The sequence below is a fragment of the Plectropomus leopardus genome, chromosome 13 (assembly GCF_026936395.1).
Source record: "Plectropomus leopardus strain MGB_pleo_1.0 chromosome 13, ASM2693639v1, whole genome shotgun sequence".
Taxonomy (NCBI): domain Eukaryota; kingdom Metazoa; phylum Chordata; class Actinopteri; order Perciformes; family Serranidae; genus Plectropomus; species Plectropomus leopardus.
The window spans coordinates 12,507,806-12,526,334 of record NC_142188.1 but is presented as its reverse complement, the minus strand read 5'-3'; the positions used below and the strand labels follow the sequence as shown (position 1 = coordinate 12,526,334).

Below are 18,529 nucleotides of genomic sequence, written 5' to 3'. Positions count from 1 at the left end.
GTGGGGTAGGCTAACTGAGCTTGAATGGGACGGTGATACGTTATTACTGAAGCGGGGAGCCAATTGTTTCCCACTTGTGTCAAGTGAGAGAGAAACAGCGAGAAAAACAAAGGAAGTGAGGTGATCATCTTTACCACCAGAATAAAAGCATACGAATAAAACGTTTTAACCATGCAGCCTATCTTTTTTTAAATATAAATCCTTAATATTATGTTATTGTTATACGTCTTGAGTGGATATCTTAAGTTTTGGATTGAAAAAGTGGTAACACATTGTAGCCTATTGTTCTGGGTTTCAAAATAAAGGTGCATGGGGAGCTCCAGACTCATAGCCTTACTCTGACATCCACCACAGTAGTCTGCTCAGATTAGTTGTGAGTAATTTTGGGACTAAAATAAAGAGAATTAGAGAGACTTAATAAAGAATGTCATGTATTGGGTTTAATTAAACTGCATATTACTCTTCTATAAACCCAGATTTCTGTTGTAGATGCTAGAAGCTGCAATGCAAGTTTGCATGTATGCAATAATACAGAGGGATGTAAATTATTGAAAAGTCTAGACATCCTGAAAAACCCATTGGAAGTGCATGAATGTAACAATGAATACAATCATTCCCTAATTTAAGATAAGATAAGATGGAATTTACTTTATCCCATGGTAGCTAGATTGCTGTGCAGCAGGTGTAATATAAAGTTAGAGGGGGGCAGTTACAAAAGGTGCAATATACAAGGACCCAAATAACAGCAGAAAAAGCAAATGAATGGTAAATATAAAATACAATATGTAGCAGATACAAACTAGATGCATGACAAGAAAAAAGTAAGGCACAAAATATATGGACTGGCTAATAGTAAGGTGAAAATTATACAAAAAAATGCTAAAAGGAAGGTATAAACAGTAAAATAGGTGCAAACCAGTATTCACAGTGTCACAAACAAGTTAATTTGAACTTTTACGTAGATATTTAATGAGCATATTTCCTTTGTGGAGTTGATTTCTTCACGTTTCTCCATGGACATTGGTTGTTTTTCATTGGTGAGCTGTTTCAAATATAACCATTTCACTCCTGGTTTTATTTTGAAATTTGACACCGGAAACGCGTCTTTTTACCGTGGTCCAACTTGCCGCTGGTGCTGGTGTGTGATCGGAGTGCGGCAGTATTGAAGGCAGGGGGAGGGGCTGCGGTGAAGGAGCAGAGTGTTGCAGGCAGGACAGAGCCGGACATGAGGGAGAAGGGGAAACACTGTAGCCGCTCCGCCGGCTTCATTGACCGGCGTGTCATCGTCCACCGGTCCGCCGATCGAGGTGCGGCTCTGCACTCTCTGCTGTATTTCCCTGCTTTTTGTGCTCAGGCTGTGGTCGCTGTTTAAACATCTGCTGCGCTCCGTGTTTGAGTGTTGTGAAGCTGCGTTTGGTTTTACAGGAGAGCTCCAGATATACTGCAAAGTGGCTGCTGCTGGCATTTTTTCTCCTAAAATATTCCTCTGTAACCTCTACTAAAAACAGTCTGCTCAGTGCTCCAGCTTCATGTTGTTGTTGTTGTATCACAGTCATAGACAAAGTTGCAGTGCGCTATGCAGTTGCAGTGAGGTATGTTGGGTTTAACGACACAGAGCTGTTGATAAATTATAGGCCTCCTTTAAGAGCCATAATCAAATAAGTGAGACTGGTGTCGGCAGTGGGGGCTTGTTTTTCTTCCTGAGGTGTCGCATCGCCTCTCTTTGCCCTGGATTAGCTTCTGAAGTTAACAGGAGGATTTTATGATTTGCATCCCCCCCACCAGGTGAGGATGCGATGACCGGGGACACGGACAAATACTTGCGGCCTCAGGACCTCAAAGAGCTGGGGGATGACTCCCTCCCTCAGGAGGGGTACATGGGTTTCAGCATAGGAGCCCGCTCAGCCAGGTAAGCACTTGTCATTTCTACCACATATATGTATATTCTGCTGCAGTGGCGACAACTGTTATCCAAGAATATTATGGCCTCCTTATCTTTATATATGCTATATTCCCTTTGATGCTGTGGTTGTTCAGCCTATGCACACACATGTATGATGCCATCTGATATGGATACCTTTTAGTGTCTTTGAAATCATATAATCTACACCCCCTCCAACACTCACACACACATAATCAGACACAAACACACACTCACACAAAAACAGAATAATGGAAATTGCTAGAGAAAGCAGCTGGAAAGTTGCCATCCAATGATTCAACCTGACAAAATGATTCAGCATTTTGTGTGGCCTCATTCAAACCCGGGCAAAGATTACAAATGGCCTGTAGTGTAACACAACAGATATAAGCTGTATCTCTGAACTGTGACGCCTTTGATACTCTCAGTGAACAGCTGCGCATCGCACTTCGGCCTGACTATAGTTTCAAATAGTGGACAAAGTATGTAGTGGAAAACTGGCAGGCTCCAGTGAAAACACATCAGCAGCACACAGGACAAGTGTTGTGCAGCCCCAGAGTGTATTGTAGCCTTGCTGACAGATGGCAGATGTACTGTGATGGTTGGATTGATAAAAACAACAACAGTAACTGTGACAGGAAGGTGCTGCCGTCAGCGGGCCGCGGCAAACAAGGGAAATGTTGAATTAAATGGAAAGATTCCTCGTAAACAAAGTTGTTTGATGAACCTCATGGGTTGTATGTTGGAAAGAGTGTAAAATTATATGAATTGTTGAGTTTAAAGGAATAATTTGCCCAAAAGATGATCATTTGTTCATCAGTTTTTCATCCTGCATTATGTTGACTTAATGAAGAAAACTGTTTTTCTTATGTGTCTTCATGTTGAATAAAGAATCCAAAAATGGAGAAAATCCTTGATGAATTGAAGTAAAAGAGGGCTGTGTCTAACAACAGCAAAACTATGTCAAAACATCTGTTTACAAACTCTCACGCAACTCGACCAGTAAAATCCAAGTCTCATTTATTCAGTCGTACGCTCAGTATTTCCCAAACATGTGCATTGTTGCTAAAACTTAGATTTAAAACTCTTCTGCATGCAAGTGGCACACTACTGTTCATGTGAATGTTTTCGTGGAAGTGTTTGTAAAGTAACTCTTACATGTTTACATGTCTTACATGTTTTGACATCGTTTTGCTGTTTAGCAGTTTATAAACTGTTGTTTATATATTTTTGCCGTTGAACCCAGCTCCCATTTACTCCAGTTCCTTGAGAATGTTTGACAGTATTTTGATTCTTCGTTTACCCTGGAGGCATGCGAGAAAAACTAACTTTTATACATGAATTCAACGTAACACAGAGTTAGTGACTGATACACAAATGATATATTTATGGTTGAAGTATTCCTTGAAAATGTGATGGTTCAGCTATATGCTCAAACTGTTGTTTGCATCCTAATGTTAACAGTATGTTGGCATATGTAAAACAAATGGCAAACTACAGAGAAAGTTGTTCTTTGTGTAGAAACTTAATGTCTCCGTCTGCTCCAAATTACAGCTACAAGGACTAAATCTGCTACTTTTCTGTTATTGCATATGAAGTAGAAGAACAAAACTGAAATAGATCAGGAATTGTTAAGATGTCTCTTTGCAGGGTGTGAATATAACGCTGTAAAATGCTGTGATTTATTGATCAGTGAATGTATGATGCTGAGCAAGTTCTTTCCTTTTCCTTACCTTTCTGTTTATGACATCGACATTGCATGGTTTGCTGTTTGACTGGGCTGCACACACACACATAAACACACACACACTCTCTAGAAAACCGAGAAAAGCTTGTGCCTAAGTCATAGCGTACAACCATGCAAAAGCACCAATGTCATACGGGTTGGAAAAAAGAAAACCACATCATGCTTGAATGTCTTCAAAATGCTTTGCTTTTCACTCTTCTATTTTTTTCTTTTCCTGCACCGTGTCCCTCATTCTAGCCCTAGACTCAGGTAAGAAAAGAGTAGTAGTAGGAGTAGTAGGCAACATTAGCTGTGAATGTCTCCGCTTCCCCGTGTGACCCTGAACTACTGTTTAACACCAACCCTGCACCCATAAAACCGCTAACCCGAACCGCAAGTCACCCATTGTACATTTGTGTCACCAGTGTTGCTGTTCTTCTGTTCGTGGCAACAGATTTGTCACTTTGTTGCTGTTGTATTATAAGATCGTCGTTCCATTTTAGCTGCTCACCACCATATTTTCCCATCCGTCTCACTAAATCATATCTGCAAAATGGAAATGTATTTTTTATACAGGTGTGGAAAAGAGGCAATCTTGTTGGAAATAAGAAAATAAAAGCCACACATGTGCTTTTCTTGCAGACTTTTTTTTAAGTTGTGTGGACTAATCTTATCACTTTTTGATGTGGCTTGTCCTTAAGTGGTGCTTTATTTGTATTTTGCCAGAGTGTAACTTCCAGGGATCAGACACATCAGTTTATTATTAATCAACCCCTTTTGTCCGCTCTATTTAAATATCAGTAATTGGAGATTTATTTAGGATTATTCTGGATTTTTATTCATGGTTTGCAGAGATGGAAACTTGACGGTCTCTGGAATTTTGGTCCAGCATTAAGAAATCATCCAGGACAGACACTCGATACACACATGCATTTGCGCACAAATACTCGCAATGACTCAAACAATTGTCTCTTTGAGTCTGCACAGATGCCTTCCCGAGAACACAGGTCCGTTGGTATTTACACGGAGATGCCAGACAGGAAGAAAACAAGTCGCTCGGATAATGGGAAGTGTAGTTTACAGCAAGGCAGACATTGATCTGCAGCAAAATGAATGGGGTGGTGTGGAAAAAGGAAGGATGGGGTCAGAGGAAAGTCGAGAAAAAGTTAAACAAATCTTCCATTAAGTGAATTATTGAATAAACACATAGCACAATTCAGAAATGGAGATAGAAGTGAGAGGGAGAGATAATGGGACAGCATTGTGAAGAGGAAGTGCAGGTACGTGGCATGATGTGCAGAAACAGACGACAGACAAAGAGGACAACCAAGATAATGAGCAAGAAGGGAGAAAACAGATGAAAATGGATGTTTAGGGTGGAGAGAGGAGGACATACAGAAAGAGAAAGAGGAGGACGCTGTGAAGAACAAACAGTTCGGCTAAGAGCAGAGGGGGGGGAAACGGGGGTGTAGCGGGGGCGTAGCGGGCCGCGGTGCTGCCATGCCAGCGAGTCCATTCAGGCCGTACAGAGTTGCTTGGTAACTTCGATGGTGGGGTAGGCAGGCTGTGCTGAATAAAGGGCTTCTCTCTGTGCTGAATAGGGTGCCCACTCAAACACGCTGAGCTCTGCATTTTCTCCCCTCGCTCACACGTTCTCTCCGCTCTGCGCTCACACACAGGACACATCACATACAGAGTGCACTCAAAAAAATTCACAGAGTTGTCAGCTTTGATGCTGGTATTGTATCATTTTTGCGAGTCCCTTGTAGTGCACAAACATACAAAAACACTTAAAATTATCTGCACAAAATTGAAATGACTGCGTTCACACAGACATTTCGGCTCCTCTGCATTGATCAAATCCCTGTTGCAAAGACAAAAAAAAAAAACCTGAAAGGAATCTACAGCACCGCATCGAGCCTGAGAGGCTGCAAAAATAGGCACACGTCACCACACGGCCATAAAACAGACTGCAGCAAGACAGACAGAAAAGACCAGCGTCCCTTTTGTATTTTGCTGCTCAGAAACAGGTCTAGGTCAGCTGCTAATCTTAGAATAAAGCGGTGTCACTCTTTGAGCTCGAGACGGATATAACTGAGACACTTTTGCGTAATCCTTACTTCTTTTTACTGTCGATAGAAGGTCTGCACAGGAACACTAATCTGTCATGTTTCATCATTTAGACACTCGAAGTCACATCAGTGTTCATGATGCACACCTTCATATAGACATGATCACAACAGCTGTCTGTTTTCTTTCAGTCTGTTCCTCTTCCCGTCTATCTCTTAATGCAAACAAACTGACATCACTCACATTTCCATCTCTGAATAACCTGCTGCAGTATCTTTTCCTCGTTCAGCTGCAGCTTCTCTCTCTATTTTCCACTTTTGGACTCTCTGTCCACTCACTAAAAAATAAATCCGGTTCCCTGGAGGTTGCATGTAGTAATGGATTCCTTGCTCTTTGTTTTATGTTGTGTTCCCCTGCCCGTCACTTGTCGGGTTGCGTGGTAACATATAGCCTCCGCTCCTTCAGTTCGGATAGGTCCAACACACTCAACCGGAGCTCCTTCGCGCGGGACAGTATGATGATTGAAGAGATTCTGGCGCCCACAAAAGACACGGTAAGATCCATTTTTTTGTCATTCTCGTCTTCTTGTCTTCACTAATTTCTCTTTCTATACACAGTCTCTTTCTCTCAATCTTTGGTATCTTCAGCTGTCTGTTTTGCAAGCTTTAACGTCTCTTCCTCTCCAAATTCCCTGGTGCATCTCTTTTTTTGACACACTCTTTCTGTCAGGGGCCTGGTGAAAACACAGGCTGGGAAGAATTAAGGCAGGGAGCAGGGTAGCTTTCCTTGTCTTGCACAAAGGTCATAACCGAAGCAGTGTTGATGCCGTGCTTTCTTTTGCCAAAGTGCTGAGGGAGAGTGTATAGCACCTTGACGAAGAGTTTATTCAAACCTAAGGGCTTTGAGAGCCCCCCCACCCCTTTGCTTTCTCATGGAAAAAACGCAGTGCTCTGCAGAGCTCGTCCAACGCTTGTTTTATTGGTTAGGAGCAAAAACAGAAACTGTAACCTCTCATTATAAACAATGTTAGTAATATAACCTGCAAGTTCAATGACAACATTGCCCAAAATCTCAAACCGCGCATGGCCAAACGTCAGCGTAATGCTTTAGGAAAATAAGCAAATGTTTTGGACTTCCCATTAAACCTGTATTCTATCAAACTAAAAATATACATGAGGTTTAAATAATTTCTTTCCCCACTGGTGGTCCATTTCAGTGCCATCATACTATAATCTGCTCCATATGGAAGATGAAGATTCAGTTATTCAGGGATTGTTTGGCTTTAATACCTAAGTTGGAGGACCGTCTCGTCTTCACGGAGATAGTCTCATGGTTTCTCTGGTGGAAACTGAAACCTTTAGTGAAACAAAGCACCATACACTCGTACGTCTGTTGCCCTCTGTGTGACTTCTGAACTGTGTCTCTTCTCCCCTAAGCTTCAGAGTGTCTGTAAAGACATTTCCTACTTGGTTGACCCGCTCAATAAGGTATAAAGAGTTCACGGATGTCCGTCTCGTTCATCACGTTTTGTTATTTTTCCAGTCACTGTGGTTCAGCTCCCATTGCTCTTTCTTGAGTTTTGTGCATTTGTTTGTTTTGGGTCCGTGCCATCTCCCCTCACTCATTAGTGCTGGTCTGTGTTCAGTGAATGGTCGTTCTCATGCTACGTTCAGTGCACACGAGTTCCCATGATTCAGTGCTGATCATTTATTAAGGGCCGGTTTCTAGTTTTTCTAGCACCATAATTGCATGTACACTTTTGGATGTTTCAGTGTAGCATATTTACTGTGTTATTTTTGTTGTCTTTTTGTCTTAATTGTGGTGAGACTGTACTTAATGGTGGCAAATTTTGTTGGAATATGAGTAGAGCTGCGAGGATTAATTGATTAGTTGTCAATTATTAAATTAATCTCTGGTCTTTTGGTTTCTTTTGTCCCCTTTGACAGTAAACTGAATGTTTTTGGGTTGAGGACAAAAAAAAACATTTTATGGACCAAACAACTAACTGATAAATCGGTTTGAATAATTTGTTAAGCTAAAAATGTTGAAATTCTCTGATTCCAGCCTTATTCCAGCCTATTCTGGTTTCTTTACTCCTCTTCAGCAGTAAATTAAAAATCTTGGGTTGTGGACATTTGAGGATATTATCTTGGGTTTTGCAAATACCAACTGACAATTTGTTTTTACTATTTTCTGACATTTTGTAGACTGAACAACTAATTGGTTTTTGGTTTAAGCAGTTTTTAGGCAGAAAAAGTCCAAATTCTCTTATTATAGTTTCTTAAATGTGTATATTTCCAAATGTCTTTACTCCTCTATGAAAGTAAACTGAATATCCTTTGGCTGTGGTCAAAACAAGACATCTTGGGCTTTGGGAATACTGATCAACATTTTAAAGACCAAACAGCTTATCGATTAATGGAGAAAATAATCAACAGTAATAATGACTGATAGTTACAACCCTAAATATAAATTAAGAAGCTGTTAATGTTATCAGCTCATTGCTGTACACCATGCATGACTCGAGAGTCATGACAAAAAGAAGGGATGTCATGTCTGTCAACTGTTATGTCTGTGCAGCGGTTAATAGTTAGCTCTCTCTTTCCTTCCATTCACTACTTTTCTTTTGTGTTTTCCACCACGTCTCGACATTATTCATTTTCATCCGCCTTGTTCTCCTCACTCCTCATTGCTGTTTTTTCACTTCAATCTATCCTCATTCCCCTCACTCTTAAACCTCCTCCTCTGTATTATATCTCCTCTCTTCACCTCTGTCTTTGGATCCTCTCCTCTCAGCACCTTGCTGTGACCAGAGACTACAGCTCCGAGTGTATGCGGCGCTACAGCTGGACTCCGGACACCATGGACCACAGCCACAACACTGTCTCCAGTCCCATCCACTCCGGGTAAGAGCAGCAGCACCGTCTCAGCTGATATGTTTACCAGCATGCACACACATACAAAAGCAGACACATAAGCTGAACTTACATCCACACAACTACTGCACTAATTAATTACACATTTTCTCTGCTTACTGCACACAACTGTTGTCTTTTGTTCCCCCTTCCTAAGAGTCAATATTCAGCAAACCCTGCAGCACTGGTGCAGACATGATGCAGGGCTGTGGGATTTCTGCAGTGCTGCTACTGTACACATTACAGCAGCAAAAGACACAGTCCATCCTCTAAAGCTCTCATGTCATACCATAAGTGTAGAGACATGGTCCAGACGTCGCCCTCATGTTCACTGACATCAGCTCTATTTCTGTCACGGCAGAAACAAAGCACAGGCTCTGTGTGAGCTCGTGTGTGTTTCATTTGGATAAAGTGATAGCAGTTCGTCCTCGCTTCATACTTTGAATATATAATGTTGTAAAATAATAATGTTCTAGATAAATGGTGCCGTCTTTGCACAAAGTTGATGCTTATTTTGTTTGCTCAGAAGTAAAATACTGGGATCTGTCATGTTCCGTTTTGGTTGACTCACGTTTACCCCTTGTGTGTTTGTCTTTCTATTTATATATTATTTTGTTCATTGTCATTTTGTCCCCTGTTTCCCTCAGTTCTCCGGGGTTCCCACGGTCATGGAAAACTTGGAAAAGTCATAGAATTTCCCAATCTTAAGGAAGAGTCATTGAATTAATAAGAATCACTGAAAATTTTGGGAAAGTCATGGAACTTTGTTGTGTGTAAAGATATTGTTATAGTGTTGTAGGGTTTGAAATGACCAGAGACGCCACCGTACAATACCATCACAATAATTAGATCACCTTATAATATTATTGCAATTTCAAACTTGTTGCAATATGTTGAGCATTGCCATAACACGTACTTTGCAGTATTTTGCGATTTATTACCTTTTTCAAACTGTAAATGATGTCCCCAAAGCAAAACTTTTTCAACTTTTTCCATTTTATCTAATAAGATAAAGTTTTAAGATGAAGTTTTTCACTTCAACTTTTTTTCTGTGGCTGATGTAACGTCACTCTAATGTGCATCAGTTTGTGGGTTTTTTTTTACCATTCATATGCCAGCCAGATGAAATTAGTAATTATTTGAATCTGATAACTTTTTACAAAACAGCGGGCAAACGAGGCAAGACATTTGTTTTTTAGTATTATGAGTCCTTGAATAGTCTTGGAGAAGTTTTGAAATTTTGTCCATGGAAATATGTGGGAACCCTGGTTTTCCGCCTCTGTAGTTTTTAATCTTTCTTTCATCTCCAGCTGTTATTACAGATCCCAGGCGTGATTGTGAAACAGTGATACTAAAACTAGGTTCTGGGGGTTTGCCTCCTGCATTGCCTCCATGTGTTTATTTTGCAGCCTCTCCTCCCCGCTCCCTCAGTATGACTCCAGGTGACGACTGAGTTTGCTGCTCTTACCCACGATGCCGCAGTGATGTCACTCACTCCTCCACCTCTGTCTCCCTCTCCCCTCGTCACTCTCTCTTTGCCTTCCCCACTCCTCCACTGTGCTCGTCTCATCTGTGTGGTCTGGTGTTTCATTTGCACTGCCTTAGATATTAGAAGTGTGTAGTCAACGTGTTTGGGAGTCTTTTCATTGATGTGCCATCTCTTTCTCTCACAATGCACATTAAATATAAATCTTTCTCAGAACCTTACAGTGATTCTGCTATTTTTAACATACAGTATAGAAAAAGCAACAACACAATACAAAACACTTGAAAAGAAGAGCCACATTTAGCTTTAGGTATAAGGAGTGCTCGCACAGTTTTCCCCTACTCCATCCTCACTCCTTACTTGTGTCAGTGAATATATTAATGGGATGCCAAAGTGTACTCTTAATTAAAGGTCCAGTGTGTAAGATTTAGAAGGATGTGGTGGCATCTAGTGGTAAGGATTGCAGCTTGCAACCAGCGGAAACTAATACCGTTTAAAAATCTGTCAGTGTTTAGCATCCAAATTATCCGCAGAGGTCTCTTCCACTCAAAAACAAACTTACTGAGTGACTAAAACCTTTAAAAATACTGAATAAAGCAGTTTCATGTTAAAAATCTGTGTTTTTCCTATGATGTTTGGTATGTCGCAGATGGCTAGTGCTCACTTATTTTTTTCTGCTTACTTAAGATCCAGACCTTTAGGGCAGTTTTATGGGGAGACAAATTATCCGCAGAGGTCTCTTCCTCTCCAAAACACACGGACAATGTGATATAAACCAGTGAAAACACTGAATAAAGCAGTTTCACATAAAAAAATCAGTGTTTTCCCAGTCCTTCTATTTCAGTGAGGCTGTTAACTACAGCACCTGATGCGAAAACGTGAATGGTGCTTTCTAGAGCCACTGTTTGTCCCTTCTGGGCTTTTGTAGAAACATGACGGTGCAACAGTGATCTCCATGCACCATGACACACTCTCTATGTAGAGATAAACAGCTCATTCTAAAGTAACTAAAACACAATAATTCTCATTGCCATTATTTCCAGGTGATTACACACTAAATAAAACACACATATTTTACTCCATTTCTGCCAAAATATCCCCCTAAATCATACACACTAGACCTTTAAAAGAACGGGACACATCATATATTAATCACATTAACCTTATCTTGGTGAAACATCTGTGCAGGTGTTTAATAATTGATCACTGAATGCAGCTTTAGAGGAACTGAAACTTTGGCAACAGTCTCACCTTTGGCCTCAGGAGTGGAAACTAAACTTTCTGCAACTTCATCAGCACCCTGTTTAGTTTCAGTGTTTAATGTTCTAAATTGAGGCAGGTGAAGGTGAGAACTGCCAACTTTCAGAACTCAAAAGCATCTTTTTTTCCCTCTTTCTGTCATTCTGTCTCTCGCTCTTTCTCTATTTTCTGTTATTTTTTCTCTTTTCCTTACTTTGTTTGGGTGTACGGTGATCACAGCATGGGAATCGTCCTCCTCACTTGTGTCCGTGGTATGGCGTCTTTCTTTCTCTCTGTCCACGTTGTTTCCTCCTCTAACATCGTTCTTTTTCACCTCACAGGTTCTTGGTCAGCTTCATGGTGGACGCCCGCGGTGGTTCCATGAGAGGGAGCCGCCACAATGGCATGCGCATCATCATCCCTCCCAGGAAGTGCACAGCGCCCACGCGCATCACGTGTCGCCTGGCCAAAAGGCACAAGTTGGCCTACCCACCACCCATGGTGGAGGGAGAGGGGCTGGTCAGCAGGCTGGTGGAGGTCGGACCAGCCGGGGCTCAGTTCCTCGGGTAGGACTTTCTCTTTCCTTTTGTTGATGAGTTGCAGTTTAAGCAGGCCAGTGGACAAACCAAGAGAGATATTTTCTACTGAAATTATTATGACTCAGAGAATGGTTATAGATTGCCAGTGCAGTTAATTAATTAGCAGTTATCTTTAAAAGTTTCAGCTTCCCTAAAGTTGTTGTTTCAATTCATCCATGTCCTCACACTGAGATTTATTTTCTCTTCCAGTCCTGTGATTGTGGAGATCCCTCACTTTGGGTCCATGCGGGGCAAAGAGAGGGAGCTGATTGTGTTGAGGAGTGACAATGGCGACACGTGGAAGGAGCACCAGTCTGACGCCAGACCAGAAGACCTCCTTGAGCTGCTCTCTGGAATGGATGAAGGTAAAGGAAGGTTACTGACCGATTGTAGAGGTCTGTGAAATCTGCTGATTTGTTTATTTGTGCTGTCATTTTCAGCTGTAACTGTAATGTTTAAATATATTAAGTAAGTAGTAAGTATATATAAGTAAAACACGATCAGACCTACTGTATCTTACGTTTCTGCTTGTTTTACGTGAAGTGTTGTTTTGCTAGCGTTTTCAATGAACCAAATCTAGCTGCATGAAAGCTAAGCTATGTACAGCTGTGGACAGGGGCCACATAAAAACATGTTTTTAGCCACCTAAAGAAAAAATCAATACCAGACTAAATGCTGCTATATTTATTATATTTATATTTATATTTATTGAATATTTTCAACACTTTACATTACACACTAACTAATTAAGGCAGTGGTAGACCAGCAACTCCTGTGTTCTGTGAAGTAAAATTAGTGTTTTTGTCAGTGAAGTCTGGTGGCTTTGAGATAACGGCTTCAGTTCCCAGTCAGATAGGGCTGTCTGACAGCAAGTCAAAGTCATGAAAATATTCTAAATATGGCATACGCTCAAAATTATATTGACCTTTTTAGCTTTCAAAAATCTAACCAATTGAGGCAGCATTTGCTTAGTGTCATTTCATTATGAACACCTGATGCAGGTGTATTTTTTACCCAGAAGTAATTGCAAAAAAAAAAAAAAAAAAATGCAATTTGGTCTATTCATTGTCATTTACCAATGATAGCACAAAGACACTTTCTGTCTGTGGTGAATTAATGAAGGTGAATTGAACCACTTTGAATTCACTATATGACCCAGGGCTATATGTCAGCTGGTGACCTAGAAAAATTAATCTTCACTCCAGAAGCATGTTTTTTTTAGTTTTGTTCAGTCCATTTAGCCTATTTAGTGTCCTTATTTATTGTACCACTGACCAAAATGTCATACCTAAATTGCACCTCAAATTTAAATGCATTTAAATCATCAGAATTTGTATTAAATGACCATTTAATGTTGCTTCAAATCCCATTCATGAAAGTAATATTTCCTGTCACAGAGCTGGACAGTCCTGCCGAGTTGGAGAAGAAGCGCATTTGCCGCATCGTCACCAGCGATTTTCCTCAGTATTTTGCTGTGGTGTCACGGATCAAGCAGGAGTCAAACCACATGGGTCCTGACGGAGGCATGCTGTCCAGCAGCACCGTGCCCATGGTCCAGGCCTCGTTCCCACAGGGGGCGCTCACCAAGAGGATCCGTGTCGGTCTGCAGGTACAGCAGGACTCCTTGGATCAGCTCAAATTCAATCTGTTGCATGACTCAGCTTTTTTGGTTGCAAATACTGAACACTGGCCTATTATTTATTTATACCTGACCTATTTTTGGTTGAATATTTGATTCTGCCTCACATGCCTGGACTCTTAGATTTCATTGAAAGTTCAGGTAAAGTTTGATCAAACATTTGTCAAACTCTTTTCTTTAGGCCCAGCCTGTGCCTGACGACATGGTGAGGGCAATCCTCGGCAACAGAGCCACCTTCAGCCCCATCGTCACTGTCGAGCCCAGGAGGAGGAAGTTCCACAAGCCGATCACCATGACGATCCCCGTCCCACCTCGATCGGCAGAAGGCCATCCCAGCGGCCACCGAGGCGACTCTGCACCCTGCCTGCGTTTGCTCTGCAGCATTACAGGCAAGTAGACCCGTAGATAACTAGAGCGTGACGACACTGTGCGTTACCTGTATCCAAAATGCTTCTGCAGGCTTTGCTTTGAGTTACTTGTATCCTTAGATGCTAACAAATGTGATCTGTGATACAACATAAAGTTGTTCATCCATTTACTAAACATAAAACAGAGTTACAAACTCGGAGTCGGTATGAATTGAATAGCCGTGGGCGCATCAGGCCTACTTTGATGTCAAAAGCCACGGGTCGATAAGAGGGAAGATGAAGAGCTGAGAAGATGAAAGGATGAGAATTGCGAAAGCTGAAACACCAAACAGGTTGGAAGAGCAGTGAGCTCATGTTTTGGCCCTTGTTTCATGCAGGAGGGACATCACCAGCCCAGTGGGAGGACATCACAGGGACCACACCGCTGTCCTTTGTAACTGATTGCGTCTCCTTCACCACAAATGTGTCGGCCAGGTGAGACACACATATGCACATTCTGCATGACCATTTTTCTCTGGGTAATAAATACTTACTTGCAGTTGTAGAAAATATAGAATATTATTACAAAATTCAATTGGCACAGGCTTTCAAATTTAGATTAATAAAACACTTTGTTGATCTGTTTGTTTCACTGTTTTGTCCCTATAAAAATATATCTTGTTTCTCCTATTCCTTTTGTGTGATACACAGAAAAGCAGTATCATATAGCTAAAAATGAAGTGCATGGTAGCTGTACCTCGAGATGCCACGATTACACTATTTGAAGAAAATTAGTCTGTCCCTATTTTCATAATAAATCGAGTAATTTTTCAAGAGAAAATGCCAAACCTGTAACGGCTTCTAGTTTTCTGGCATTTCTATGAAACAAATGATACATCGAGAAAATGATCCACTGGTTAAAGCTGTGGTAGTTTTTTTTTTGTTTGTTTTGGTCTTATTGAGCAAGCATTTCATATTAACTTTTCAAAATACTGTAATTCAAATGATTTGAGAGAAAACTAGACTTCTGGAACTCTTTTGCTCTGTTTTTAGGCTTTAGAAAGTCGAGCATGTGACCTGAGACACTGGCCAATCACAAGTCATGTCAGAGAGAGGGAGTTACTTTTGGCTGTTTTAAAAATGCAGATGCATGGGCATGTCCCTTCAGCCCAATTCAATGGTGGAGAATCCGAAAGATAAAGCAATTCCAGCATCGGCAACAACTACCTATGCTGCAAAGCAACCCAAAAAAGGAAGAAAGACTTCTTAGAAAAAGAGTCTGAAAGAGACAAGAAATGAAATAAAATGCATGTCAATGTCAGTGAAATGTTTTAGAGATGGAGAAAAAATGTTGATAGTAGTTTAGCCTTCTGCTAACCGAGCCAAAGGCTTACAGCTGCAACAACTTTAAGTTCATTTTCATGTAGTTCATGTAGCTTCCTGGATCCTCGAATCACAATATGCCATCTCAAAGGGCTAAACAGTCTCACAGGTTTGCAAAGAAAGCAGGATGGTGATTCTCATAGAATTGCTGCTATATAACAGCACCAGGATCACAGTCAGGACCGGAATGATTGAAAAATGATGGCCTTTTCCAGAAAACAACATCAGCTCTTATCAGTGATGAAAATAATAGTAAGTTGCAGCATTCCCCCTGCTGTAGAAGGTACAACAAGTAAATCCAAGGAATTTTGAGTTGCTGCCAGGAGACATCTGAGTGGGCCTCAAAATGGTGACAGTGCAGGAAGCAAATGAGAAGCTGGCAGTGAATCCCAAAATCTATCACAAGAGAAAAACTCAGATTACTGTCAGCAGGCAAAATTCAACTCTGGACAGCCATTCATTTTATCTGACTTCATCATTTTATTTTTTCCCTGATCCACTCTGTTTCACTACTCACAGACAGAGAGCAAGTTCAACATGTTGTTGAGTGACTTTAACTTAATTGAATCAATTAAGTGAATTAATAATAGGTGTTTTTCTCCTCCTGTCTCTCTTCTTTCTCTGTGGCCCTGCACACTAACAAGGTTACACTTCTTTACACATTTACCCAAATGGTATTAAGTCACGCTGACCATGTGTTGTTGTGACATGCCTCTAAATTGACCTCAGCAAGTGAACCACTTGGTTACAGTACGTAGAGTCATGAACTCTCAGTTTAACTACATTGGCGTCATGTGGCGAGTGTACAGCCTTATATTAACTGAGCAGCCTTTGGTACTCTGTAATTGCATTACTCCATAGCTGTCATGTGTCTGTCTTCAACCTTTAGAGAAAAAACCAAGCTTGTTTAATTTATTGCTTAAGATGGTAACTTACACGAAGCCTGCGATACAGAAATGGCTTACATATGCGGTGCATGCTCCAAACTTTAGGCCGTAAATCATTGTAATATTAGGCAAATTGTTCATCTGGCTGACTTCCAGATTCATCATTTTCATTTTACATTTTCTCTTCTCTGTCTTCCACAGGTTCTGGCTCGCAGACTGTCACCAGATTCCTGAGACGGTGAGTCTAGCGTCTCAGTTATACCGGGAGCTGATCTGCGTGCCGTACCTGGCCAAGTTTGTGGTGTTCGCCAAGATGAACGACGCTATTGAGGCCCGGCTGCGCTGCTTCTGCATGACGGATGACAAGGTGGACAAGACCCTGGAGCAGCAGGAGAACTTTGAGGAGGTGGCCCGGAGCAAAGATATTGAGGTGGGTTTGTGGATTCATGTGGATAAAGAACAAATTGACAGTTGAAAAAATCTTTTATGTTATTGAAATGTATCAGTTTCATCAACGACATCTCCAGGATGTGTTTAAGCTTTGTTAAACATTTTTTGGTCTGTTAACTTCTGCAGGTTCTCGAAGGCAAGCCCATCCACGTGGATTGCTATGGCAACCTGTCCCCTCTCACCAAAAGCGGGCAACAGCTGGTTTTCAACTTCTACTCCTTCAAGGAAAACAGACTTCCTTTCAATGTGAAGGTATAAAATGTGTCCCTCCTCGCGCCCTCATTCTCTGCTGGCATTTACTGTCCATGTTATTCACTCTGTTCTCTGTAAAAGTGCTTTGCTGTTTAAATTCTGTCCAAAATGTCACATTGCCCTTTACTAATTAGTTGACATTCATAGCAACAGCAATTTTCTTTTGCAGAGAGTAATATGTTTCTTGCAGATCACAGCTCAACACTGTAACCCCATTTTTTTTGTCCATTAGTCCTCTAAGATGATTGAAATGAAATGAAATACATTCTGACTGTTACATCCTCACATCTACAGTGGAGTCCAAAAGTTTGAGATTGCTAGCTAAGACTCTTCTATTTTGCATTTGTTTAAAATGCAATACTGTTTTTTTTCATTACAAATGAAAATATCAGCTCAACAATTGATTGAGTGATTGATTTGAGCAGTAAAATCTTTGAAAAATGTACATATATTACAGACTGTATTCGGTATGTCTCCCTTTTGCTTTAATGACACAGAGCACTCAGGCTGGCGTGGACGCCACAGGTTTAGTGTACTTTTGTATAAAGGAGCTTTGTATAAAGGAGTTTCACAGTAACACAAAGTGTGATTGTTGAACCAGAAATGTTGCAGAACCCTAAATATTTCTTCATCACTTCTTATGTTTTAAATGTTTCTGAACCCTCAAATTTTCTGATCAGACTTTTGGACACCACTGTATATATATTTTATGATTTCCTGATTTAGGAATGTACTATAGGTTGAGGTAGATAAAAGACACAGAAAATTCTACTCCAGGGGACGGATCCATAAAACAGTGCAGATTCACGTCTAAAACTGTGCGTACCTACAAAGACAGAAATGAACGTACACATTTTTTTTTCTTTTTTTTCATTTCCCTACCACTAATTCATCACATGTCTGCAAGCCGTCATCACAGTAAAATCTGAATCATTAGGACTATTAAATGTCGTAAGGCTGATGAATGAATAATTCATATAGCGCTCATGTTGAGGTCGACTTTTTAGAGTGTACCAATTTTCAGGATCAGATTAAATGAGCATTAACTCTTTGAAATCTGGATCGACATTACTTTTCTTGTGCTTGTTCAGATGCCTTTCACAAGAATTTAAACCTTTGAATCCTGAGCAAATTGGTTTAATTTCGTTCAAAAACATGAGAAAAAAGGCAACAAGCAACTTGGCAGGAAATGTCCTGCATTTGCAAGAAAATAGTAGATGCAGAAAATTAAAGAAAGCTATCCAAACGGTATTTATTATAGTTATTATATATTCAAAATAATTATATGGCATTATTATAGTTTTAAGCACTTTTTTAGGTCATTTCCTTGTTTTGCCTTTTTTCCTTTTTTAATTTCCCCATTGTTTTTGTTTTTTTCATTTCTAATCAAGTCTTCTTCTACTTTTTACCAATTTCTTGCTAATTTTTGGGTCATTTCTTATTAAGTTGTTCATAGCTTTCTTCTTCTAGATTATGGGTCAGATGTAAATAAATGATAAATCATAAGTAAATAAAAATGAAGTTTATATGTGCCTTTGATTGGCATTTTACAGAATGCTGTGCAGCCTGCAATAGTTATAACCAGATCAGTGAAATTGGCAGACAACCTGAAGATAATGTTTTATTATGAGGTTAC

At 40.5% G+C, this 18,529-nt stretch overlaps 1 protein-coding gene across 31 annotated transcripts in view; it reads left to right on the top strand.

Annotated features, from left to right (window-relative positions):
- Window positions 1-18,529, top strand: part of LOC121955007 (ankyrin-3-like) — a 161,614-nt gene that overhangs the window by 115,288 nt on the left and 27,797 nt on the right. For 10 of the 31 annotated variants that reach the window (XM_088086428.1, XM_088086457.1, XM_088086443.1 and 7 more), the window contains 13 exons: window positions 1,786-1,909; window positions 3,906-3,917; window positions 6,168-6,270; window positions 7,154-7,204; window positions 8,514-8,623; window positions 10,042-10,074; window positions 11,699-11,923; window positions 12,146-12,300; window positions 13,333-13,544; window positions 13,756-13,963; window positions 14,320-14,416; window positions 16,393-16,621; window positions 16,768-16,893. In XM_088086428.1, the coding sequence (XP_087942554.1) occupies window positions 1,786-1,909; window positions 3,906-3,917; window positions 6,168-6,270; window positions 7,154-7,204; window positions 8,514-8,623; window positions 10,042-10,074; window positions 11,699-11,923; window positions 12,146-12,300; window positions 13,333-13,544; window positions 13,756-13,963; window positions 14,320-14,416; window positions 16,393-16,621; window positions 16,768-16,893 (1,685 nt within the window). The remainder of the gene's footprint in view (window positions 1-1,785; window positions 1,910-3,905; window positions 3,918-6,167; window positions 6,271-7,153; window positions 7,205-8,513; window positions 8,624-10,041; window positions 10,075-11,698; window positions 11,924-12,145; window positions 12,301-13,332; window positions 13,545-13,755; window positions 13,964-14,319; window positions 14,417-16,392; window positions 16,622-16,767; window positions 16,894-18,529) is intronic. The other 21 variants (XM_088086433.1, XM_088086437.1, XM_088086429.1 and 18 more) reach the window with 11 other exon arrangements.